Source organism: Syngnathus acus, chromosome 21 (assembly GCF_901709675.1).
Source record: "Syngnathus acus chromosome 21, fSynAcu1.2, whole genome shotgun sequence".
Lineage (NCBI taxonomy): Eukaryota > Metazoa > Chordata > Actinopteri > Syngnathiformes > Syngnathidae > Syngnathus > Syngnathus acus.
Window position 1 is genome coordinate 3,775,635 of NC_051105.1, and position 27,658 is coordinate 3,803,292.

The window sequence follows — 27,658 nt, forward strand, 5'->3', positions numbered from 1 at the left end:
GCGGGTCGTCGAGGCGCATGGGCCGCTCCACCTCCCTTCTGCAAGACGTTGCGTGGAAGGAAAGCGAGACGAGAGGAAAGGAAAGACGGCCCTTTAAACAACGTTTATGGTGGCTTTTAAGGGGGAATCGTCATGTGGCCGCTGCCGGTTTAGTTCGTGCGCAGCTGGGATGTGGGGACTCTGACGCTCCCCCTGGAGAAAGTAAGCACAGCCTTGTGTTTACGTTGGTGCACTCCTGAGCCACGTTTTTAGCTTGCTTCTCTGGACAAAAACAAGAAGACGAGGAAGACAGGAAGAAAACTCCATGCGTTTTTCTCTGATCATTTTATTCCATGACAATTAGCGTCTTTGGGGAGTGGCCTTTTTTTTTTACGCCCTGCAAAAAAAAAGTTTGAAATGTCACAGCTGTCCAGCATGGAGACCCCCCCGGGCGAGAGGGACGGCAGCCAAATGCAGGACAAGAGGTTCCCGCTGACCTACATCGGCTGGGCGCTGCTGGACCGCCGTAGCACGCTGCCCATGCTGCCGTGGCTGGTAGCCGAAATCCGGCGGAAGAGCGAAAAAGGCGACTGCGGCCCCGCCATGCAGCCACGGGAGGTGCATCTGGTGCTCCACAGTCCCTTCCTCCGCTGCGTGCCATGCTCCTCTTCCTCGACCTCCTCCAGCAACAACTATTCGGTTTTCATATTCGAGCACAAGGCGCAGCACATCACCCGTTTCATGCACAACAGCAACGACCTCACCTATTTTGCCTACCTGCTGCGGGCCCATCCAGACAACCCCGAAGGGGAGATGTCCTGTCACGTGTTCAAGGCCAGCGATCCCAACCAGGTACCAAGCAGTCACCATGCACTTCTGACACCCCCGCCCCTTAACACCCAACCAACTCACACAACCCAAAATGAACACCGTTATCAGACCATACACTGCATGTGGTCAGCACAGCGAATGTGTGCTTAACACGCCTTGCATGTTTGACTCACTGATCTGCGGTTCGATATTCGTATGTCTGCATCTTGTGTGGAGGAGTTTGTATCGTCTTTGTGGACTCCGACTTCCCCAAATTGCATGTTGTTAATGCTCTAAATCAGGGTTGTCAAAATTCAACTTTCTTTATTGTTCTGTAACGTAATGTTAAAAATATCCTTGAAATGTGAAGGCAGTTCTGGTACAAAATTTCAGAGAGCAAACCAATTTAGCAAGAAACACAGTAGACACGATTTGCTTTAAGACAGCAATTAGGGAGCAGCAATTGATGGTTTGATCCCTGGGCCTTGAGTTTGACACGTTTTCTAAATTGTCCATTTGCATGTGTGTCTCTTTGGATTCTCGTTTTTGTTTTTCCCATTCCAGCATGATAACCCAGAAGCACTGGAAGGATAGGTCAATATAATTTTTAAAATGCTTTGGAACTGTGCCTCAAGTCAAGTTGATTTATATAATCTTTAATCACAGAAATGTCTCACATACCCACAGTTGACAAAATATTAATGACAATCCCTGATCTTTAAAGCCAGCCCTTATAAAAGGAAAGTATTTTGGATTTTAAATAAAGCGGAGCTGATAGTAAAAGATAATTTTTGCCGCAATGTTATTTTTCTTTCGAGGGTCATTGTTACTGTGAAAACCATACCATGGAATCTACAGTCCATATTGTGACGTATACACAAATTTTTTTTATTATAAACTATCATTTCTATATTGTTAACAACAACTTGAATTGGAAACAGGAATATGACCGTATAAAGATGCGTGTGTGCCACAGAAAATGCTTTATGAACATTGCACTTAAATGTTGGTGCATTACATCACAGTATGTCATAGCAACCCTCTTATTTGGAGATCAGAGCACAAAGGGCTTTAACCTTTTAAGATATGACATCTATTGCTCTTCCTCGCTCCTCCACATCCAAATAAACAGGCACAAAGCCACCATTGGCTTTAATTACATAACCCCCCAAAGACTCGCCTAACATCTATTGTGTACACAAGCAATTAAAAAGTCCGTATTCCCTTCAAAGATAAACAAAAAATGTTCAACAATGCTTTGTGATGACTTTTTGGAGTAGTTTTCTGTTTTTATCATGTTTTTGAATTTTATTGTGAAGTAAACGTTCTACGGTAGTCAATCAGTGGACGGCTAGCTCCAGTTTACACAAGTAAATCGTTCTAAATTACTGTGACCAGCAACACCCAAATGCGAGTGAGAGATTTAGGACCCTTTAAGGTGCTGCACGGGGGGGAAAAGTGTCACAAGTACAGACAGAACCATGTTTAGCTCCACCCAAAGTGAGCAAACTGACTGGTAATACTGCAAATAAAAGTGGGCCAAAAAGCGGGATGTGTTTTGGAACCGTTTCACAATACAAACACTGCAAATGCACACTGAACAAAACTACTGCTCTGTAAAAATGGCCTGGATGACTCACCAAAATATCAGGCCACTTCAGAGGCACTATGTTTGATTGACTTTCATATATGTCTGCTTTTATGATTGCTTAGCTACCACATAAGCAAATAAGGCATCCTGAGGATTAAATTTCCCTGAAAATCCAGTGCGCTAGCCTTGTCATCTGGTGCCCTAAATACTTGATGTCAAAACACATTTTAGCCATGACCAATAACCTACTATATGTGATTAAAAGGCGCAATTCGTAGCTGCATTTTTTCTTGACTGGTTCAAATGCAATCACCCAATGTAATTTATGTTTAAGAGAAACTACTGTATTTTCCGCACTATAAGGCGCACCGGATTATAAGGCGCACCTTCAACGAATGGCCCATTTTAAAACTTTGTTCATATATAAGGCGCACCGGATTATAAGGCGCATAGAATAAATAACTCAACGTTGCTCAAACGTTAATGCAATCACAATATAGTAACGCTGGAAATAGTGAAAACATATATCAATAACTCAACGTTGCTATAACGTTAATATCACACAACACACAAAATAAACATGTAAAGCTTACTTTAATAAATTAGTCCTCATCCACGAATCCATATTGGTCCATATATAAGGCGCACTGTCGGCTTTTGAGAAAATTGGAGGTTTTTCGGTGCACCTTATTGTGCGGAAAATACGGTAGTTTAAAACAAAATACAAGGCCTGCACACCCGCAATTAAATGGACATCATCCACAGATCATCTTTAATACTACACAGGCAACATTATTCATCTAAGAAATTGTTGACCTACCTCTGTAGGTGCAACTGTTTTGGTTAGCAACAGGGTTGAAATGATGACACAAGATGTTTTATCATGTTGTAACATGAACCATTAGGTCCCAGCCCATTTCTACTTGGAACCTGGGAAACTGCACCAGAGCACACAAACACATCTCGAGTCACGTTTTGTGCTGCCCTTAAATGTACCTGCGCTCTATTATGTTTCAAGTGGGATTCTAGTAAGCCTGAGACATAGATGGCTCAGAGCAATGCAGACGTGGCAGATTTAAGACCTGGGAGCTTTCGAGGAGTCTCACCTATCATTTCTTAGTATTGCTGAATGTACATCAGTCAGAGGGGTATTTACGCAAGAGAAACTGGTTTGGCAGTCAGTGGCTGGGTGCACCACTTGGAATGCACTTCTAATTCCACGTGCACTTTTCACATGTGCCGGGTTTCATTGAAGTCTTTACCGTTTATGATCCTGCGCTTCTCATTGTGTTATCGAGGGCCGACGAGCACGATTCCAGACCTATTATTAGCCTTAAATGTGAGACGGGAGCAATGTCAGCGCAAAGGCTTTAAGCACTGCAGTTTGTTTCCCTCTATGAAGATAATTAAATAGCACAAGATTCGTGGTAGGGAAGAAGAACATCATGTTGAACTGGAGGGGAATCTGAACACAATGAAATCACAAGATATGCTTGTGCCTTACTAGACGGGGTTGGCTGCTTGCTGGACTTGAAAGACAACCTCATGAAAGGGTTTGTTGTTGCAATATGTAGTCCATGTGGGACTCAGAAGTCTGTTAAAAGTTGTTCCAGTTACACATTAGCAAATGTCTTTTGGAAAGAATGAAAAAATTGATAGCAGTCAATCCAAGAAGCCATTCAGAGTAATCTTGACCTTAACCTTTTACCCATTTTTGGAGTCTGCCATAGCGGTTTTACGCCCCCCCTGAGACGAATTTAATGCAGACACAACCGCATTGTTCCATTGCCAGGCCAGTTGCAATCTGATCGCACTCTGTGCAGACTGAAGGGCCCGTCCAATCGTGCATCACCACCTCTGTTGTCACTTGGAACTGATCCACAGTGGAAGTTGACCTACTGTTGTCTTGGAAGGGCGAGTACAAATCGAACTGATAAAAGGGTGCTATTTTACCAAGGCTGAATGATCCTAGTTTGGAGCAGAATCAACTCATACTCCATTGTATTGGCTTTTTTTTCAAAGTTTTTGTTTGTGCAATCAAACTTTTTGTAAAAAAAAAATATTTTGCAATTATGGGAAAACAAATTTAATATCTGCATCTGTATTTGTATCTCACCAGAATGTGATGGCCACATAAAATAGGGAAAAAATTGTAATGTTACAGGAATAAATTTATAATACAATAAGACAGGTGAGATTTATATTTCAAGAAAAAAGTGAAACTCTTATGCCAATAAAGTCAGAATTTTGACAAATCTAACACAGTAAATAACTTTTTTCTTGTATTGCAATTTCGCGCACTCCGAAAAACTTTTATTCTTGCAGTTTTAAATACAATTTATTTATATACTAAAATATAAATTTTTGGCGTTTGTGTGCTATGAATTGTACTATGAAGCGCACAGACCCCCACAAGTAAACAGTATTATCTTTGTAAAGGCCATGATTTTTTTTTCTTTTGTTTTTTGACACAGCATTTGCGTTGGATATCATTAGAAGGCACAGGTGTACCAAATGTTATTGCGGCTTGGGGCCTATTAATCATAGTTGCCATCCTGCATTGCTTAAAGTTGACATAACGTCTTGTTTTGTTTTGAAACGGTGCCTGAACTCAAGGCCACTTTTACCCTCATGAGGTGGAAAGATTCCATCAAGTGTCGTGCAAACACATGACTGCAGTCAAGTGCCTTGAGAGAACCAGTCGTTCCTCCTCCAGTCCAACAAAGGCATAAAACCAACACCATTTCCTGATGTCTGCTTTAAGTCTAAACATTCATAAATGTTCATGACCTGTATAGATTTATAAATTTGTTATACCAGAAACATTCAGCCTGCATTCAAGCAGTCTATTTTCACTCTTTTCTTGTTACGATGATACCCTAGAAGTCTAATTAATTATTGCTTGTCTCTGTTTTGACTTGTTGATGCACACGAAGTCATCAAACTGTATTTTTCACTTTTACGGCACCAAACTCGACACAACAGGAACCATTTCAGCGTCCCTGAAACGCTCTGATTTGTTGCTGCCTGTTGTGACTTTTGCCCAGGGAAAAGCGTGGGCGTTCCCTGGCTGCTTGCCTGCAGTAGTCTTCTTCACAAATCTCTCTGGTCTCGCTGTTATTTTCAAGGCTGCATTAAGTCTCGCTATTGTATTTTTTTTTTAGCTGCAGTTATATTAAGCGTAAGCAATGTCGCATCCATTTTGAATGACAGGGTCCTTGCTTTCACCAGTTGTTAAAATCTAACATTAACAGGAAATACTTTCAGTTAACTTTATGAGAAATGCTGCACTTAGAGTTGAAACTCTAAGCAAGGTTGAGTAAAAGATTAAACATTTTAATTTTTCAAGTTTACGTGCCACTCAAGCGACAAAATGCTTATTGTGCAAAAATCTTTTGGCGTGTGTTGAGAACATAGAGGCCTGGATGTATTTAAATACAATATTAAAGTAGACTAAGGTCATGTTGTTTGGAATTGGAACAATTTCTTTTGAAATCTCAGCCTTACACTCACTCTGGTATGTTTTCTTAATTGGGGAAAATGGGGAATGAACTGTCGCTGCATTTTAGACAGTGCGATTAATCCTGTCCTAACTTAAAATGCGCTTTCTTATTTGGTTCTTACCTCTATTTGAGATCTTTGATTTTAATACTGATTTAAAAAAAATGTTGGTAATTTACATTAAATCCCTGATAGTTCATCCAAAGTATTTACATGTATTGTTTTTGTTTTCCTTATTTACATTATACTCTGTCAAGCGCTTCAGTCAACTGTATGGATTTTAAGGATGTATGTACATGTACCGTATTTTCCGCATTATAAGGCGCACCAGATTATAAGGCGCACCTTCAATGAATGGCCCATTTTAAAAGTTTGTCCATATATAAAGCGCACCGGATTATAAGGCGCACCTTCAATGAATGGCCCATTTTAAAACTTTGTCCATATATAAGATATATACATTTGGCCCGCGGGCCGGACTTTGGACTTGCCTGCTGTAGTGGCTCAATATTGGTCCATATATAAGGCGCACCAGATTATAAGGCGCAATGTCGGCTATTGAGAAATTTGAGGTTTTTAGGTGCGCCTTATCGTGCGGAAAATACGGTACACACAAATTTCAGTCCATGTTTTCAAAAGCAAACCTTCCGTATAATCACCTAGCTATGAGAGCCATGAAGACCCTCGTCAATGTTACCTATTTGATGATGATGATGATGATGACATATTGTTCATAAGTAACTTCAGCCATATCCTTTTTGCATTGTTTTTCTAAACACGTTCCATTGTTTTTTTCCAAAAGGTGCCTGAGGTGATCAGCAGTATTCGCCAAGTGTCCAAATCGGCCCTAAAGGAAGACACTAAACCAAAACAGGAAGCCGATGACGCCTTCTACAATTCTCAGAAGTTTGAAGTGCTGTATTGTGGCCAGGTTTGAACCGGATGCAAAATGAATATCCTTTGTGCCAACTGGCATCCTTTGCGTGATCCTTACCGGGTATGCAACTGCAGGTGACGGTGGGGCACAAAAAAGCTCCGTCCACCCTCATCGATGACTGCATCGATAAGTTTCACCAACACGAGGTGAAGCGCAAACGCCTTCTCAACGGCCAACGAGGGTCCATGGAGAAAGTCCCAGTAGAGTTCACTATTGGGGTGGGAGGAGATCCACTCTCCTTGGCTTTGATTGAGAAGAATGATGATGCTGAAGGTCTAAAAGGGGATGACCTGACCGGTAAGATATGCAGTCGTAGAGACCTACACCACTTGAATGGGTTCCAGACATAGATTTTTTTTATTTTTTTATAAATGTAAGCGCTCACATAATGGGCAAAAAAAAATGCTACTATTGCCGACATAGCACAGCACACACAAGGTTAGCAATAGGGCCATCTTCATTTGAATGCCAGAACCTTAGAATTATGAGGCAGACGCATGGCGTAGTTTTGCTTTATTTCAGTTCTACATGGGTTACTTCTTTTAACTTTAAATGACATTCATTAATGTGAAAATGTTTCTTAAAATATTGCCTGACAGTTTGACCTTGGAACATATTATTCTGCTCCCGTGAGGGTGCCAACCACACTCCAAAGTGTGTACACTGAACAAGAAGAGTCAACATTTTTAACTTTTTTTAATTTGATTATTTTTCCCCACATTTTTAAAAATGTGTTTCAAAGTTAATATTGCCACTTCATATGTAATACATTAACACTTGCTAGATTATAGCTTTCTTAACATAGTGTTTATTTCAGTTGTTAGGGCCACACTGAAAAGATAAAGAAATACAAGTGAAATTGTGCTACTGGGAAAAAAAAATAAAAAATAAAAACGTTTTTTGTCACAATGATTTCCTTATTCAGTGCATGCTTACTGAAGAGTTGTAATAGCTCAGGTAGGTGTTACTTGGTGAAAATGCTGTCTTGACTGCATGTGCTGCAGGGTCCGGCAGCCTGAGAGGAGCGTTCCCGGAGTGCATCCGAGAAGATTCCGACTTTGAGGAACCGCAGGAATTCCGCACTCGCTGCAATAGCCTGGTGGCAAATTTCCAAATGAAATCCGGAGAAGGGGTCAGGATGGACTCCGCACGACGCAGACACGCTAGCGCTCCCAACAATGTTCAGCCGTCCGATTCGGACAAAAACAGAACCATGCTTTTCCAGGTAGACCTGTGATAGCTTGTTTTCAACCTTGAATACATCACACACTCTAACTGCATGTCGACACTAAGTGCATTGATGCAACGCACCACTGTCGAGTGTCGATTAGTATGCACTAAAGCTTTGCGGTATGAGTTGCATTTGAAAGAGTTCTGTCGAGACACGTCAGCAGTGTAAACACCGGTGCGAGAAAAGTGTGGTATTTAAACCTACCCGTAGACCCAGACTTAATTGAATCACAATTTAAGATGTCACTTTTATTGTCATTCATTTATGCTTGGGTAAACATTGAATATAATGTCCAAATATGTGTATGATAATAGAATATAGGATATTTATAACAGCATTAAAAAAAGAATAGGAAAGGACATAAGACGAGCATTATAGTACCGTATTTTCCGCACTATAAGGCGCACCTAAAAACCTCCAATTTTCTCAAAAGCCGACAGTGCGCTTTATAATCCGGTGCGCCTTATATATGGACCAATATGGATTTGTGGATGAGGACTAACTTATTAAAGTAAGCTTTACGTGTTTATTTTGTGCGTTGTGTGATATTAACGTTCGAGCAACGTTGAGTTATTGATATATTGTTATTGTTTTCACTATTTCGAGTGTTACTATATTGTGATTGCATTAACGTTTGAGCAACGTTGAGTTATTTATTTTATGCGCCTTATAATCCAGTGCGCCTTATAGTGCGGAAAATACGGTAGTTGAATTTCAATATGCTTGCTGCAGCACACATGCTTTATACATTAAAAACATTCAAAGCATAATAGAAGACTTAAATATAGTGAACAGTTTATATTTTACATATACTAAATACAAAACAATATTTTAAAATGTGTATTTTACACTTATAGCAACGTTTTTAGCATTTATCACATTGCAAGCTATGTAGCATGATGACACTATACATTATCTTTAATTATTTAAGAAGAGCAGCACTAGGATTTACAACACATATTTTCGCAGATACTTGATCTTTTTTCCAGTTAAAAAAAAAAACCCTGTACATTTGCAAATTCATGCTTTTGAGTGGATATTGACAATCTGTTGAGTACAGATAGCACACTTTTTGGATTTAGTCCGAATAGAAGTGGTGCTGTCTTGATGGTCTACACTAAATATACCCACTGTGCTAAAACGTCTTCTGCAAATCACTTTTATGTTCACTTGGCAGGCAGTCATAACGCACTGTCCAGTGTGGTGCAACTCCTCGGTATTGCTGTGACAATAGGCTGTGACCAACTCCTAATGTTTTTTCATTTTCCTTTCTTATTTTTCTATGCAAAAAGCAATGTGAGCCAGCTGCTGTCCCTCTCACCACATTTCCACTCGAGGCTAATTATAGTTAGCCGCTCAATATGTGACACTGACATTGATTTCAGCATGTGCTGCTGCAGTCTACTAGTATTTTTGGACCTCAGTTATGCTGCTTGTTTTAATGTCAATGACTCAGCCTGATTGAATTTTTTTTTTTTTTAACAGGTTGGGCGTTTTGAAGTAAATCTCATAAGTCCAGACAGTAAAACGGTGGTGTTGGAAAAAAACTTCAAAGACATTTCATCTTGCTGTCAGGTTGGTTTGCTTTCTGCGCCATTGTTTTTTTTTTTTTTTTTTTTTTTTAACACCAAGATGCTTTTCATCACAATCATTGTCAGTGTAGAAGTACTGCTCACTAGCTCATCTGTGAAACTCAATGGACACAATGTCATGGCTGGTTTGCATGGCCGACTCAATTTTCATTGACATAACACACGATGGCAGCCAGAATATGGAGTGAAATAAAGACGACAAAAACATTACTTGCAATTAAAGGAAGATTAAGCCGTATTGATTGGGGGATCTTTTATTATGCAACAAGAAAAGAACCACAAACTCACTGCCAATATAATACAGAGCAATCTGAAGGAATCATAGAAGGAATCTTGTCGTATAGACTTGATGCAAATATTGAAAGGCGGATAATAAATATATAATACAAATAGATTGTCTTATAGTCCTGTTTTCCACGGTAAAAGTAAAGCCCCTGGAGGACCATTTCAATACAATCCGATAGGGGAGTGCATTTGTTATTGATTATGATCTGAAGTGCCCTCATTATGCGCCTAAATAGAAGTCCATGTTGTATGTTGCCAATTGATTTTTGACCTCGCTACTCGTGCAACCCGACCGAGGGATGTTGAAAGGTATTCAATGCAAAGACATTTTGCTTTTTCAAAATCATTGACTGCACGTGAGAAAATCTGATCAATTTTCCACTTATTAACAGGCTATCAAACAAACGGACCATTTTGGATTCATCTGTCGCGAGCCATCAGAATCTGGTCCCAGCCAATACATATGCTTTGTTTTCCAGTGTGCCAGCGAGTCTCTGGTGAGTCTTTTGCAGGATATATAATCTAGCAAAACATAGTTTGATTCTTTTCTTTTTTATAAACTGAAACACTTGCATAGGTTGATGAGGTGATGCTGACCCTGAAGCAGGCCTTCAGCACAGCTGCCTCCTTACAAAGCAATAAGACACTGGTCCAGTTATGTGAGGCTTGCCCTATGCACGATCTGCACAAGCTTTGCGAACGCATTGAAGGTAGAGAAAGAAGCTGTTTTCCTGTTTGATATTTTTATTTCGTACAGAATAGTGATTTGATACACTTCATTTTTTCCAGGCCTCTACCCTCCAAGAGCAAAGCTGGCTATCCAGAAATATCTCTCCCAGCTGCCTGACAATGAGCAAGTGGAGATATTCGAGCGAGTTCAGGTCAGGCTGACATCCTCTCAGAATACGTTAAAAGGTTTGGCTGAGTGAATATTCTAATGGCCACATCTCATCTGATTGAATTTGCAGAGACTGAAGCCCAGTTCAGACCAAGAGGAGAATGAGCTGGCCATTCTGTATCTCAGGCAGCTGTGTGAAAACAAGCAGAAGACCCACCTCCATATTGGAGAGGCTCCTCAGGTAGCTGCATTTCCACCGCAAAATACCAGCAACTTAAAGTTGTTAAATGACAGCAAAACCCTATGAAATTTCATAATTTCATGGTTGTATTGACGAAAATGATCACTATTCTCAGTATTATCACAAAATTAAAATGACCATTAATTGTTACTGGGAGTTGCATAATTAAAATATTAGGTACAGTACCTTTTTGTTTTCAAAGAAAAGCCAAAGTAATAATGATTAAACATGTTTTGATTATTAATAGAGTACATAAATGTTAGAGGGAAAAATATTGGGGAAGAAATACAAAAATATTTTACAAAATAATGCACAAGTATGAGAACTAATCAAAATTGTTTTAGAAAAAAATAGAACCGATATGACAAAAATATTACGTATATTGGAAAAAATAATGTAAAAAGTAATTTGACTTAAAATACTCACATATTAGACCATTTACTGTAGGGGAAAATACGAAACTAGTTGCAAAGAACACAAAAGTAAGAAAAAGGAGATACAGTCATTGGAAATATTTGAAAAATGTATTTAAAAGATTTTTAAAAATGTTGACTATTACAAAAATCCCCCCAAAACCCCAGATACTGTATTGAAAAATTTACATTTTGTGACAAACTATTAGAAGATGATAAAAAATGAATAGACATTAAATACATACACAAACATTGGATTTTTTTGTTGTTGCATTGAATATTACTTTAAATAAACTCAAAAGAAATATAAAAAATGACTTACAAAAATGCTTGAAAAATATGTAATAAAAAAATAATGCTATTTTTTTCCAATCAATCTGTTTATTGAGTCTTCCAAAAGTTACTTCTTTTTAAATTTATGAGTGAAAAGGTTATACTTGAATTGGTCCTGTCCATTAAATATGTTTATTTTAAGTTTGATGGACAGCACATTGATTATTTCCCTCCCGTTCCCTGTTGGCAGAACGCAAGCAACTCCTCAGGGGACGGCGCAGCCACGGGCAGCCGCTTCAAATTGGACATCCTGAAGAACAAGGCTCGCTCATCCCTCACCAGCTCTCTGGAGAACATCCTGGTCCGGGTAGGTCCTCTTGCCTGTCTGCCTTGTTTCGTCACCGTGTTCCCCTAAGGATTTCGATTGACCCATATCTGTATGCAGAGTAATAAGTCAGACAACACATCCAGGCTGATCCGAGGTCTGAGAACTCCTCTGCCATCTGTTATTTTGCCTCAGATTCAAAGCTAGGCCCCTCAACTGCTAGACATATGTGCTAATCACTAGCACACTGTTTCACTGAATTAAATCCTGTTTTTCATAAATTTAGTAAGATCCAAGGGACTGTAATAGGTTTGGTTGTTGCATCGCATTGTGTTTTAAGTGTGTGGTACATTTATGACAATACTTGATGTGTACTTGAACCAACGTTCTCACTTAGTAGCGGCTATGGTCTGCTCATATATTGGAAAATATGGGGGAAAATTCAAGAACATTTGTCCAAATTATTATGATGAATTGCATATTTTTTCTCAAATATGTACCATTAGTCAGCCCACTCATATTTTTATTTGTATTATTGTTATTATTTGTTTTTTATTACAAATTACTGACGAAATTGAAAGTGTCTGTCTCTCTGCGACGATTCAATTTTAATCGGTCAACAAAAATGCCATTTTGGGAGTTTTCTGAAAAGTGACCATTGGGAAGTACGAGGGTGAAAAGTCTTTCTTAAACTCTAACGAGTTTGTGTGTCACCTTTATTTTTTAGACTTGTGCATCATTTTCAATGATCAAATACGGAAAATGTCTGACGGGGTACACTATAATTGTCGACCACCGTTATTAGAAATGTATTTTGTGTTATCAACATGTATTTATTTTGTTTTGTTTGCTATTTTTTGTGAGCATAACACCCCCAAAACGATGTACACATTTAGCATTTTTTCTGAATGTATAACTGATTCATGCAACAGATTTAATGAGAATTTACTTTTCATTCCGAAATATAAAAAATGGTACAATTTGGTGCTGATAACAACCACTGCTATTATTGGTTTAAAATTAATTAACTCTGTTTATCATCTGCAGGGAGCCAGCCGGATGAGAGACCGTTTGGGAAGCATCGGAAGCATGAGCAACTTTGACAAAGTAAGTGTCCTTTCAGAGGCACCACAAAATTCCCCGAAGAAGGATTCTGGGAAGTGTCACCCACACCCCTCCCCCTCGTTGTTTTTTTTTTTTGGCTGCGAAAAACTTGTGATAAACGACTCAAACGTCAACAGTGGCTGTCTTGCAGTCACGTTGGGGCATTGCAGCGCTCCATGCTCACGTGCTACAGAGGACGCCAGGGAGACGTTTATGTTTGTGGTGTCACTTTTGTGCAGAATGTTGAATGAGAGTATGATGCGGTCCCTCTGACTGCTCGGGAGGCGTATAGCTTGAATTAAAAGTTCTGTTTCACTGTTCATGGCATTTTGTACACGATTCAGCTAAATTGTTTCTATAACCAGCTCAATTTGAGTAGGATATGATATGAGTATCAAGTGACTAGATATTTTTGTCAATTGATATTCGTAGAGTACATTTGCAGTTTTTAACAAATTTATTATTATTATTATGACACCACACTGCTTTAAGGCAGACATTTTCAGTTTTAAGGAGCACACTAAGTTTCATCATTTTGAACAGGAATGAGGAATTTCACATTTTATAACTAAATTCAACATTTAAACCAGAAATACTAATGGACAACCCACCCCCCTACTTCATATTTTGGTCGGGGGTGGCATGGTACATTTGAACATCTGTACCTCATGACGGTGTCAGGATGCCAGTCAGGAACTCCCAAGTCAGGATTTCCACTTCTGCTGAGTCAGGCTTGTGTTTACTTCCTCTTATTTTTTTTGTTTTTACCGCCACCACCACCACCACCCTCGTTAGAGGAAAGAGCAGTGTGCACACGACCTTACTGACCTGTCAGTCACAATCAAGTCCACTTTGAGCTGACACTCAGTATTTTGTGCGACTCGTACGTGGTGAAAGGAAGAACGAGATGCTGGTTCAGTTAAACATGTCAGCGCTATGACTTTGGTGGGGGTTTGCGTCCCAAAAAAGATCACATGACACTGCTCATTAGAATACAATGGATGAGGGAGTTGCACACGCAGAAGTGTGCAAGTGAAGTCCACGAGTGGACACAAATGAAAGTTGCAGTGGTGGTTTGTTGACGAGGTGAGTGCTGAATTTCATGTTTGATTATTAGCCCACTTTGTTTTGAGGCATTTTTGACTGATGGTATTTTACGTAAATAGTAGCTGGTATTTTTTCTTTCAGCTGTGTGTGGACAGTCTTGTCTCTGAACGGAGGTTACAGTTAATACCATTTTTCTCTGATAAGGAAAAGAGCGTCACATATTTGTGGAACGCATTTTTAAGTGGTTATCAATCTTATGGTTATTATCACTTTTATTATTACAGTCAGAGAGACTGTTTACAGTGCTTGGTAGGTGCTGCTGTTTTGGTGAGCGCTCAAAGTATTTGAAAGTGGTTGATGCGCCTTGTGGCTAACATTGTCACTTAAAGTGAGGCCAATTTGTGAGGAAATCCAATAATCCGCACTTCATCTGTATGTGATGTGGTAGTTGCTGCTGTTTTGGTTAGCATAAGTTCCAGTAGGCTCAACTCTTTGTTTGTGCGTGAACAGTAGCCTCAACGGCTAAACCTATTTTGAACAAAACACGTGCCACTCTCAAATGAGTATTAAAGTCTGCGGCATCTAATCTTTTGCAGCAGGATGAGGAACATACGGGAGTCTCCCCCCCGGCTTCCCCGCCCCCTTTCCCAGACGATGACCTGGAATCAAGCCAGCACTTCCGTCGGCGCGCTCACACCTTCAGCCACCCGCCCGTGAAGAAGCGCATCTCCTTTGATGGCCAGGCGGGCAGCCTGGCCAAGCACGCACCTCTGCGCAGGCAACAGTCAGAAGTGCTGCAAAGCAGGTAGAATGATGTTAGCCACACATAATCATCAGAATTGATTAAGAAACTTTTGCTTAGTTCACTAAAAATGTTCAAACATATGTTGCACCCCTTACAAAACATAGAGTAACTATAGACACAATATCTAGTACCTGTCTACAATTATGATGATGAATTACTGTAGCAGTCAAGTCTAAAGTAAACATTTCATTCCACAACAATGGGCAAGGGTGACATCACTGGTGCCAATGCTCCTGGCATGTCCTGTGCTGCTACTTTGTAGACCGATTTTGCTGAGAATGGCTCACGCTTGGGTATTTCCTGACCCGAAACTACTGAATCCACGCACTGATAGCATTACCTGGCAGTGGCGGAGTGATTCAGGGATGTTTTGCGCAGCTGTTGTTACGAATTCCACTGGTTTAATGCTTCGTTTAGTCCTAGTTTGGCAAAAGTGTCAGGACCCAAAAAGCAACTGCAGCAAGCATGAGCTCTATCTTGCCATCTTATCAAACTTCTTAATAGAACACAGAGGTAGTCATTTACATTCGATGAACGTTTGTTAAACTAATTATTCAGCACAGAAACGTTGTCATCTATTTGCAGCACTTTGACCCCCCCCCCCACCGATCCTAAACAATGGCACACGTTTCCGAGCATCCGCCCCTCCACTCCCCTTCCCTTCCAAAAGTGTAACATGTTTGTTTTCCATGTGCGGGGTGCTCACGCAGTTCCGTGGCCGTGTCGAGAACGCGCAGTTTATCGGAGAGCCAGTCCCTCAGCCCCCCCTCTTCCTCCTCCTTCTCCGCTCCCACTTTCCTGAAGAGCATTTACCAGGGCTCGCTGGGCTCACTGGGCTCACTGAGCTCGCTGACAGACAGTGGGAGTATCAAGAGGTGACAGGATGATGAATTTATTTATTTTTTTATGCTGGGATGACAGTAAATGTTTACATGTTGGCTGTCCAAACCTTTTAACACCCAGCTTTTATTTTGATCTTCTTTTCCTGCCTATCAGCAGTGAGAACCCTCACACCCTCTTCCTGTTTCGTTGCGAAGTAGAGGGGGGATGCTGTCGTGCTTGCATGTGGCTTTGGAGCTCGTCTCTGCATGGCCAAACGAAACGCGTAACCCGATTTGGAGCTTTTAGCAATTGTGTCACAATTGTAATTCAAGCTGGCTGAGGATTAAGAACCATCGAGCATGGTGGCGCTCATTTGAAGCGTGGTAAAGCGAGTAAAGGTTAATGTTTACATTATAAATAGGATTCGTTGGAGCACGCCCTTGTGAAATGTCACTTCCACAGCGGGAGGCTCATCCTTGCTATTTCACTGAATCAATTGTGAGCCTTATCTTACTTTTCAAATAATACCTCTCAGAAACTGTGGGTGATTTGGGGCCATAATGGAAAGTCACCGACTCATGAAACAAAGTCAAAATTTTGCCAAAATAGTCTAAATGAAGCCCAAAAAGCTGTTTATTGCAGAAATAAAGTCATAATTTCATCACCTGTTATTTTACATCACAGAAGATTCCAAGAAAGTTTTTTTAATTGTCACAATGTTAAAAAAAAATAATAAAAAATTGCTTTAGGTTGAATATTGTAAAAAAAAAATGTTAAGAATAACCATTGATGAGAACATTTAATGAAGCCAAAGTTAAAATAATAATATGAAAAAAAAAAATAGTTTCACAAGAATAGTTAAAATCTTAATAGAAAATATTATTTTAGCCCAGAAATAAAATACTTGAGAAAAAGCTTTAATTTGACAAGAATAATGTCTGTGTTTTTCTACAAAATAAAATTGTAATACTAAGAAAGAAGTAATACCCCGACACGCAACATCACAAAAACTATGCAACGTAATTAATCACACTGAGAACATTTTGTAAGATTAAATGGCCACGGTTAGCAAAAGGGAAAGAGGATAGAGGAAGGAAGGAAGTAAAAGCAAAGGTATAGTAAATGTGTGCTTCCGCGCAGGAGTGAATTTTAACTGGCAATGACGTAGATGGATACGCATGAATCATCTCATTGTAATAGACTAAATAATAACTTGAAAGAATTCATTGACTTGATGAATACTTTTTTTTGTTCAAACACTTCTGCAGACTTTTTTTCTAGCTGTGGCTGTTTGCTTCATTATTAACATATCTAATAGATGCCACATGTTTAATGTCCATCATTCAGCATATCAACTCCTGCAGTTTATATAAAGTTTCATCTGTTCTTTGCGTGTCCATTTACTGCTGCCCGTGTAACATAACACTAAATCTGTGTGTGTGTGCGCGTGTGTGTGTGGCAGTAATGGCGAAGGCAGGAAAAGGACACTGTCAGGCTGCAGCAGTGACTCGGTGAGCGGACCACCTCCGAGCCCACGCAGGGTCTCGTGGAGACAGAAGATCTTCCTGAGGGTCGCCTCACCCATGGGCAAGAGCCACATGCAGCAACACTCAGGTCTCTTCAATCACTTTGCCCGACTTAAAAATGCTATATAAGATGCAGGGTTCATTTATCTATTACTTACGGGCAAGCTTTACGATTTCTGATGCTAGCAGAAAGTTTTAATTATGAGTATAAAGGTTTTTAGAATTTCGTTTAATACAATTTATATAAAGATAAGTCCGGCCGTCCTGTGTGGAGTTTGCATGTTCTGCCTGTGCTTGCGTGAGTTTCCTCTGAAATATTACAGAAATAAAGTCACAATATTGGGTGATGTTTCTGCTATTTTATGACACTTGGAACTTAGTAGTGTGGCAGACAAGAAAAAAGTAAACTATTTTCAAGAACATTATGCAATATCACAATACTGCTAGAAATAGTTGTAATTTTACGAGCATAAAATTGGAATGTTTACGATTAAGATTTAAAAAAAAAAAAAAAGTGAAACTGGCAAACCAATGATTGGTCATTGATTTGTAGTGGAGATGTAAAAGTTATGGAACAGTATACTCTTTAGGCCCTTAAAATAGTCCAATTAAAATTAAATCATCGCCCCATATTTGCTGAAATTGGCTAAAATCACCTCACAATTACCCAGACAGGTTTGATTCTTACTTTTTTATTTCTTCCCTCATTCATTTAGACCAGTCAGATGCCTGGGAGCTTTTGCCCCTCTCCCCTCGTGGCACACACTCAAGTGTGGACCCTCTAAGTGGCGGAGGTGGTCGCCCCAAAAGAACGGCAGAGGACTACCGGACGCTGTGGAAAACCGCCATCCGTCAGCAGATCCTGCTGCTGCGTATGGAAAAGGAAAACCAGAGGCTGGAAGGTGAGTATTTATGAAACAATGTCCCTTCATCTCCTCTGTATCATATTAGTAACAATGACTTGCCAATGGAGGGGAAATTTTGTTAGATGCCAAAACCCCGCCATTTGAATAGGGGTGTGTAGACTTTTATTGTCACTGTATGTTCAACTGCTGTGTGTTGAATGGAACTTCCTGCCTCAGCCATCAGCATGTTCTGAAATAGCCCAGTTTGTGATGTCACGACTATTTACTTGCTGTATTTGACGAGTGTGTTTGTGTGTGCGGCACGTTTGACACAAAGTCAACACATAAAAATGCAAAGTCGCTTTAAAGTGCTGACTTTCATGTTCCTGCTCTGGGACATCCCTGCAATACAGTTACCAAGGAAGTAAGCAACCCTAATTGTCAGTGTTGTTCATTGAACTATACTCGATGATGCAAATTGTGTCTTTAAATGTAATTTGATGCTGATTACCCCTTTTTTTTTTTTTTTTAAATTAACCAAGCAAAAATAGCAGATAACAATATTGGGTGGCGGTACATACAGTACTTTACTATAACTAATACATACTATAATGTACTGTATACCATGTACATTTTTATTTAATAAAAAAAAGTGTTTGATGGAAAATTAAACTATTATTATTATTATCATTATTATTACAAAAAATAATTTATAGAAATAAAGCTTCTACCACCAATAAAGAACTGATACTCTGCAGTTGAGTAACTAAACACCTCTGACCACGACAGTTGTTGGAGCAAATGAAGGTCTCCTCCCCCCAATAAACACCTTACTTCTAATAGAATCCCTGCTGTTCAGTAATCCTTTTTGGCAACTCTATATAAGGAAATACGGTATTCAAAAAATGTGCTAGTACTGGTACAAATACAGGCTTACCCCCTAAAAGATGCCTGCTAGTCTCTGCAGTTGGTCTACATAAACACCTCAGGTCGCAACAAGTGACCGACTTCTGACTAAAAATGCGTTTGTACTAATAAAAGCCCCCCTCCCCCCCCCAAATAAATGCCTTGACCCTGTCTCTGAACAGACTCCCGCTATTCCCTGTTGCCAAGTACTGGTAATTAAACAACTCTGGCCACTATGTGAGGAAACACAGTGTTATTCCTATCATGCATTTGTTCCAATATAAATCTCTAATCTAATAAACGTCGTATCCTATAGAGATGCCTGGTACTCCATGCAACTGATGAAATAAAAAAAAAAAATACATATGAGGAGATACGATATTCGTGTAAAACACGTGTTTGTACAAATGAAATCTTACACCTGGTTCCGTGCGCAGTCCATTAAACATTTCAAAAAAGTACAGGAAATGTGTCCTTCCCTGCTTTAAACGCCAACAACTGAATAAATGTACACTGAGCGCCATGAGAAAATACAGTATCATTCTAAAAAAGTGTTTATACAAAAACATTTGTTACTCTCTACAAGGAATTTGAGTAAATAAACAAAACAATATTTAAGGAAATATAGTTTTATTCATGAAAATTCATACATGTAAAAGTACAACCGATAATTTCATTCCATACACTTTCAATGCACTGTATATTATTCTGCAGTATGTGTAAAACTACCAACACAAGTCTTTCTTTGTTTTTGACATCACTGCTGTGAATAACGTTTCAATAGAAGGTAAGAAGTGAGTCCTCAGGGATGAAGACATTTTTTTTTTTTTTTTTTGCATGGCTTTGGAATCAATGTTGTTCTCTTGAGCTGTTGGGTTCTCTTGCTGGCATCTTGTATGGTGTTATTTTTTGACTACCTCGAGGACTTAAGCATAAAGCTGATGGTTATTTATTGTGGCTTTTCATGTCCACATGCGATTCCTGTGGTGATTCATGTTGAAATGTGTCAGGGATGGCATCCATGTTAACAGTGGAAGCTCTATGGCTCAGGGGACACCAAATTTGTTAGGATTTTATTTCTATTTGGTTTTTATTCGAAATGATATAGCTATAGAAATAATCCGTACAGGTAAATCCTAAAAAGTTATATCGGGACTTGTTGTTTACTCTTAATCAGAAATTTATGACAAAATGGTGTTGTATGACTAAAAATAGAATTGTAATCATAATTAATCTCAAGAAAAGCTTGTAAAAGAAAGTAAATATTTTAAAAGTTTTGATATTCTTATAATAAAGTTGAAACACTGCGCCAAATAATTGTACTTGTGTATATATATAAATTTGTGAGTGTATGAGAAAACGTTTGATGATTATAAAGTTAATATGTAATTTAATAATTGATTGATTAGCTGTATAGTATTTTATGAGAGTAGTTGCAATATTGTGAAAAAAAAAGATATTCTGAACATGAAGTTACAACATGACAAGAAAAAAAATATCCTGTGAAAAAGTTGTAATTTTCAGTTTCGCACTTTTCCCCGGAATTCTGACTTTAGAGGTTCCACTGTATCTGGCTGTTGGGAATTTGTGCTCTTTATTTTCTGGTGTGCAGAAATATGGGCTCAAACATTAAATGCTAACTGATGTAACTAGCAATCGTGAATTAACCTATTGTTTATCTTTCTGCTTAGCGAGTCGGGACGAGCTGCATATTCGCAAGATGAAGCTGAGCTACCAGGAAGTGGGCCTCGACTCCCAGGAGCTGCAGGCCTTGTGGGAGAAAAAACTGACTGCACCGGGCAGAACGACCGTGCGGCAGGATCAGGAGGATCTCTACCGTGCACTCTGCCAAGGTGAGGCATCAACAATGGATATTATTCATTCAAACTGGCATGAAGGAACCCTACTCAGGCACAACTCTGTTGGAGTTTATGCACGAATTGTCATTGTGCTCAGGTGTTCCCAAAAGTCGTCGCGGGGAGGTATGGTTGCTGCTCTGCCACCAGCACCGCTTGTCTCGCAGACATACTCAGCGCCAGCAAGCTGCTGACACGCCATACAGAGATCTGTTGAAGCAGCTCACCGCACAGCAGCACGCCATTCTGGTGGATTTAGGTGAGTAACAGCTATCAGTAGAGCACATCGCAGTGGGAACATACGAGTGATGCAGCGCTGTAATTCAGGTCGGACTTTCCCCAACGTCGAGTACTTCTCAGCCCAGCTGGGTGCTGGACAACTTTCTCTGTACAACCTGCTCAAAGCCTACTCTCTGCTGGACACTGAGGTATATTGAATCCCGGAGTGTTTTTTTTTTTTTTATTAAACTAAAAAAACAAAACAAAACACAAGTCAACTGGGAGTACCGTATTTTCCGCACTATAAGGCGCACCGGATTATAAGGCGCACCTTCAATGAATGGCCCATTTTAAAACTTCGTCCATATATGAGGCGCACCGGATTATAAAGCGCATAGAATAAATAACTCAATGTGGCTCAAACATTAATAGTAACACTCGAATTAGTGAAAACAATAACAATATATCAATAACTCAACATTGCTCAAACGTTAATATCACACAACACACAAACACGTAAAGCTTACTTTAATAAGTTAGTCTTTATCCACAAATCCATATTTGTCCATATATAAGGCGCACCGGATTATAAGGCGCACTGTCGGCTTTTGAGAAAATTGGAGGTTTTTAGGTGTGCCTTATAGTGCGGAAAATACGGTGCTAATCGTCGGCATTGATGGTTGCGGTTTTAGTAGCAACGCATATTGGACCACAAACGATGAAGCAAACACGCATAGACAGGCAGAAATGGATTAATGACATGTAATTTAATTTCAGTGGGGAAATTTATTTCAGATGAGAATATTTTGAGTTTGGTGGTTGCGCCTCTAATAATATAACATCACTGAATGTTGCTTGATATATGTGCGTACAGGTGGGCTACTGTCAGGGCGTCAGCTTTGTGGCTGGCGTGCTGCTGCTACATATGAGCGAGGAGCAGGCCTTCGACACACTCAAGTTCCTCATGTATGACCTTGGCATCAGACGCCAGTACAAGCCCGACATGATCTCTCTACAGGTGAGCGCACCGCAAATTTCTACTTTATCTACAGATCATCACAGATTGATTTACAAGCTTGTAACCATGGAAACCTGTGTGTAATCAGGTGAAGTAACAGTCATAAAAAAATGCGAATGAAGAAACAAAGGAACATACTATGTAATACTTGTTATAGCTATTTTAAATATAATGATGATAATAAATCAGGATGAAAGTTTTTTTTTTGCAAGAACACCTTTGTTTGCAAAAAATAGTTTGGATTTCCAGTGCACGAAAAGTATGACAGTAGTCCCTTTGCAGTACACTACATGTGTGTGTTGCCCTATCCCATTAGGCTGCAAACATTTGTTCACCTTCCTAAGCGCGACCACACCTTCAAGCGGACATAGTTAGCTGTCTCGTTTAAACATCAGCTGACATTTGTGGGTCCTGTGAAAACATCAGCAGGCACGCTAATGTTTAACGCTACCACAACTTCCTGTTTAACGTCTCTTGAGGACACAAGGCACCTGTGCAGGACGGTAAAGGGCACTTTTATACTTTTTCTTGTACGGTTTTACCGTCAGGTTGACTTCTTCTAATGCACTGAGAGCAAACACGGTGCATGCCTCAGCAAGCCTCTCCTGCTTGGAATCGTTCAGCGACTACAATAGCTCGCATTGTTCCCTTTAATCTGCCCTTTACAAATCCAAATATTGTTTATTTTTCTGTGTTGCGTCATGTTTTGTAATGTGTGTGTGTGTGTGTTGTGCAAAGATCCAGATGTACCAGCTCTCCAGATTGCTGCACGACTACCACCGTGACTTGTACAATCACCTGGAGGAGTACGAAATCTGCCCAAGCCTGTATGCCGCGCCGTGGTTCCTCACGCTTTTTGCCTCGCAGTTCCCCCTTGGCTTTGTCTCGCGCGTCTTTGGTACGTTATTTTAATTATTAATCAAATTGTAGCTTCACTGTCCTGTTAATGTTTAATATTGTGTGGGGGTGAAAAGTAACCAAATACAAATAAAGTGTCCCCCTGCTAGTTTATTAACAGCAGCTGATTGATGTCCACCCAAACAGGTTTGTAGTTGTCTGTAGATGCCACAAGATGGTGACCTTTCTTTTTTTTTTTTTATTAGACACTTTTTTATGTATGGCATAACTAAATGGAGCTCCTCCCCTGACTTCAACTTAGTTACTTGGCACCAAAACAATATGTTGATATTTAACATTATTTTTCAGAAAATACCAGCAGACAGGTTTGCTAACAAATCTCAGAATAGGCAAATGTGTTAATAACAGACCACGAATAAGCAGAAATTAACTATGTAGTATTTTGTTTAATATATGTTGAAATAAATTTCTCCGATAGCTTTACCTGAATATTTATAAATAAATTATGTATAATTATTACCCCTCTCTACTTTTTTTTATTCACACAAGCAAGTTAAATATTAGTTGGTTGAACACCTTTAGTTCACAACCTTTGCAAAGCAACAGCAACATGTTTTAACAGTATAAAAGTCCAGCCAATATTAGCAAGCTTTTAAACAACAAAACGCATTGTGACACGATTTGTTTTTCTTCCTGGTAGTGCTAGACAATATAATATTTATTTTATTTATTTATAAGTAAATAATAATAATAGTAAGTAAGTACAAGTAAGCTTTTTTTGTTGTTGTTTTGTAATTTAGGTACAATTTGAATGCTGACACACGTTATCTTTTTTTCCAGACTTTTTGTTTGTCCAGGGCACAGAGGTCATCTTCAAAGTAGCCCTGTGCCTACTTAGCAACCACCAGGGGGAGATAGTGGAATGCGATAGCTTTGAGAGCATTGTAGACTACCTGAAGACTACTCTTCCCAGCCTCACACAGGTTCAGATGGAGCTGACCATTGCTAAGGTGATGATGCCTTTGGTGTCTTCTATACAGTTTCAAATGGTCAAAATGTGTATTCAGTTTTTTTTTTGTGTGCAAAATTAATCAATGTAAACAGTACCAAAGCATTATGGATTGCAATTCAACCATAATTAAGAACACAATCTATGCTATATTCCTGAATAATCATCACTGAATCTACTGTTGCGTGTCACACTGTGTAACACATTTCTGGTCGCCAGGTAACGGAGATGGACATCTCCAAGCAGCTGCATGCATACGAGGTGGAGTATCACGTGCTGCAAGACGAGGTGGCCGACGGCGGCGCTACGCCCAACGACTCGGAACGCTTGGACAAGCTGGAGAAGACCAACGTGCAGCTCAAGAAGCAGAACATGGAGCTGCTGGAGAAACTTCAGGTAAACAATTTGTTTTGATGGCTGTGGCTATCTCAGACTTCCTGTAGATGGCAGTGTAACAAAATTTTAAAAAAGAAACAAAGGCTGCATGTTCAGAGCATTGAGAAGTCATCGGGATAATTGAGCTGTTTTATAATAGTCAATATTGTATGATGCAATATCATAGCAGCACGCTTTGATTGCGGTTTTGCATGTCTGTCTCACATTTAACAGGGGTTCAACTGCCCCCCCCCCAAAAGGATTTTTTTTTTTCTATTTGGCAATGATTATTCTACCAAATGCTCCGGTTTCCTCCCACATTCCAAAGATATGCATGGTAGGCCGATTGACCACTCCAAATTGTCCGTAGGTGTGATTGTGAATGGTTACTTGTCTATGAGTGGCCAGTACACTCATGATATTGCACATTGAACATATTTCATCACTGAGTAAATATGGTGAATATGTACAGTAGTAAGATTAGGCTTGTCCTGCGGAAGTAAGGAATTATTAATGTTGTTTTTTTTTGTTTTAAACTATTTTACATAATATACATTAGGAGCTTCATAGTCTTGAGGTTCTTGGTTGACCCGCCCCCCCAACCATCTTGCAAATTATTAGGCAATGGTTAATGATTGGTATAATGATTGAAGGCTATGGTTTGATGCTTGGCTGTTCCTCTCCTGTGTGGGGTTTGCATGTTTTGCCCGTGCTTCTGTGGCTTTGCTTCCTCCCACATTCCAAAAACGTGCACGCGAGGCTCACTGCAGACTCTTAAATTGTCCAAAGTTGCGAATGTGTGTTGGAATGAGTGCTTGTCTATATTTGCCCTGGCCACCGCTCGAGGCCCCGCCTCTTGAACAAAGCCAGCTGGGTTGGGTTCCAGCTCACCCTCGACCCAAATAAGGAGAATCACCATAGAAAATGGATGGATGGAGGCATGCATAGATGGAAATATTCAAGAACACCATCCTGCTGTGATATTTTAACCAGGCAGCCCGGCAGAAGATCCAAACCTTGGAAACCAACGTGGAGAATTTCCTGTCCCGTGAGAGTAAGTTGAAGCACGTGATCCGCACGCTGGAGCAGGAGAGGTCGGCTCACCAGAAGACCATCGAGCGCATGCGCTCTTGCCTCCCGTCTGATGTACTCACCGACGTAGAGATGACCCACATCAAGACGGCGGCGGCGGCGGCACCCGACGCAAAAGCCAAAGCCTGTGCCAAGAAGCCTTGATGATGAGCAAAAGTGTACAGGGACACGCAGAGACGTGTAGACGGACTCCAGTTCTGGTACTCACTACACCACTGTCACATTGGTTTGGTTATTGGGACAGGGCAGTGGAACCTCCAAGGTCCGTACCCACAGGAAATTGTGAAACTAGAAAAAAAATAACCCTGGGAATATCGAAACATTTCATTACTGTCCAAGTGCTTCAAGCCACAATTTCATTTTAATTTGAATTGTGACATCCTAAGGAGCTACCCCCATTGACAAACCAGCGTACATCTTCAGGCCAAATAATGAACCTGTATGTATCATTGACAAAAAAAAAAAAAAAATCAAGCACAATATCCTACAGAGATTGTTGAAAGTAAGACTCGCTTCTCTTACAAATGGCTTTGCTTTTTATCCACTTGAAGATTTTTTGCTATTGTTGCTGTTGTCGAATGTCTTTTTCGTCCAAAGAGATGATTTCGTTTTTCATTTCCAGAAAAGCGACTTGAACTTTTCAGAGCATCGTCTTCTCATTAGGAGGAAGTGTCTCTTTCTAAAACTCAGACAGGATGTGAGGTCGTCTGCCTCCTCGGTTTCCTGTGTGACTGACCGCAGTGTCGCTTCCCTGGCAGAACCCAATCAAAAAAAACATTTGAGGTGGAGGACTTCAAACTGAATGTCCTCTTTGGCTGTTTTTGTCAAAGCAACACTTTTCTCATGCTCACCTCGCAGGGGATGAGCGTAATAACACGAGCCGACAACTTGGTCAGTTGTGTTGAGTTTATCGTTGATGTCTTGAGGCAATAGTCCAAATGGAGCGCTGTTGATTTCACTTTCAACCAGTTTGCTGCCTTCATTGTGATGTCAGCTGTGGCCGACATCCACACTGCAACAAAAGCAACTTTTTTGCTTAATGCAGATATCGGAACTGATTTCTCAAACAGTTGTCCCGTTAAAATTAGGCGGTACTGATTCACTCTCCAGAACTAAAGAAGTCATCAAAACGTAAAAAAAAAAAAATCTTTGATTTTCCATTGACTTGGCTTTTGTTAGAAATATTGAACAAATTACTTTTATCTTAAAAAAAAAAAGTTTGTCGGAACATTTTTGCTTTTTTGGGGCGGGGGCAGGAGGCGTGTGGGAGCTTTTTCCATTAATAACAGTTTCTGAAAGAAAAAAAAAAAATTAGAACAAATGTTACCGTTATATCATTACATTTCCCCAGTTTGGCTTTTTTTTTACCTAGAAGACAAAAGTAAACTGAAGTGACTGAAACCGATAGAGGTGCTGTTATTTTGACTAGTTTGCTGTCTTAAAGAAATCTATTGTGACCATCAGCTGTGGCCTAAATACTACATTTTTCCGTGGTCATACTGTATGTACATGTTTTGTTCTTTGCAATTATTTTTTTTTTACATTGTTGCAGGTGTATTGATGTCATGTTGTTGCAGTGTGCCGATGTGCTTGTTATGTTTCCTTTTCACGCAGGCTGCGTTGTTGCAGTATAAAGTGCTCGTTATTGGCCAGCACCTCACTTTTGTTTCAAGTGTGCCACCAGGTTTGACTCACCCATCCTGACTCAGAACGAAACATTGCCGAAATGAAAGCACATTTGATTCCGTCGGTCAGCCTCCTCTTTCTTGTGCACATTTGTTACTTTCTATTCTCAATTTGAAGTGCCGCAAATGTTTGATCGAGTGTTTTTTTTTTTTTTTTTTTTTCTCTGGGGGGGTTGCATGTATGTTCAACAGCACTTTGCATCACATTCATCTCAACTTTGTGCTACGGTTTCACGGAAATTGTAATTGAAAAACCAAAGAGGTTTTTTTTTTGGGTGGGGTGTTTTGTATTTTCTGTGGGATTCTAATTTGAAAGCCAAAATATTTGTCACTTAGGGGAATTTACGAATGAGTGCATGGAGAAAAGCAAAGTACATTTTGTGTTGGAATGAGTGTTTTGACACTTGTTAATTGAAATGTTTTTCTCTCAAGATTTTGCAATTTGCAAAATAATACAACCTTTTTTCTCTCAATA

At 39.8% G+C, this 27,658-nt stretch overlaps 1 protein-coding gene across 6 annotated transcripts; it reads left to right on the forward strand.

Moving 5' to 3' along the window:
• Positions 1–27,658, forward strand: tbc1d4 (TBC1 domain family, member 4). 6 transcript variants are annotated; one of them, XM_037239135.1, is made up of 24 exons: positions 1–831; positions 6,684–6,812; positions 6,893–7,115; positions 7,823–8,043; positions 9,535–9,624; positions 10,319–10,423; positions 10,504–10,636; positions 10,716–10,807; positions 10,895–11,005; positions 11,942–12,058; positions 13,064–13,123; positions 14,764–14,972; positions 15,683–15,847; positions 17,257–17,408; positions 18,037–18,222; positions 19,856–19,858; positions 20,763–20,924; positions 21,028–21,186; positions 21,255–21,355; positions 22,021–22,164; positions 22,903–23,062; positions 23,863–24,032; positions 24,251–24,427; positions 25,400–27,658. In XM_037239135.1, exons 1-24 carry the CDS (start codon positions 397–399, stop codon positions 25,640–25,642), a joined length of 3,747 nt encoding a protein of 1,248 aa, XP_037095030.1. In that variant the 5' UTR covers positions 1–396; the 3' UTR covers positions 25,643–27,658. The 6 variants fall into 6 exon arrangements, with proteins under 6 accessions (XP_037095030.1, XP_037095031.1, XP_037095033.1 ...); XM_037239136.1 differs by lacking the exon at positions 19,856–19,858; XM_037239138.1 differs by lacking the exon at positions 15,683–15,847.

Excerpts from the sequence above, each read along its gene's own strand:
- tbc1d4 (XM_037239135.1), top strand. The coding sequence starts at position 397 with ATGTCACAGCTGTCCAGCATGGAGACCCCCCCGGGCGAGAGGGACGGC. Across the intron at positions 10,424-10,503 it reads AGTGTGCCAGCGAGTCTCTG|GTTGATGAGGTGATGCTGAC; the intron begins GTGAGTCTTTTG and ends ACACTTGCATAG. Across the intron at positions 10,808-10,894 it reads AGATATTCGAGCGAGTTCAG|AGACTGAAGCCCAGTTCAGA; the intron begins GTCAGGCTGACA and ends TTGAATTTGCAG.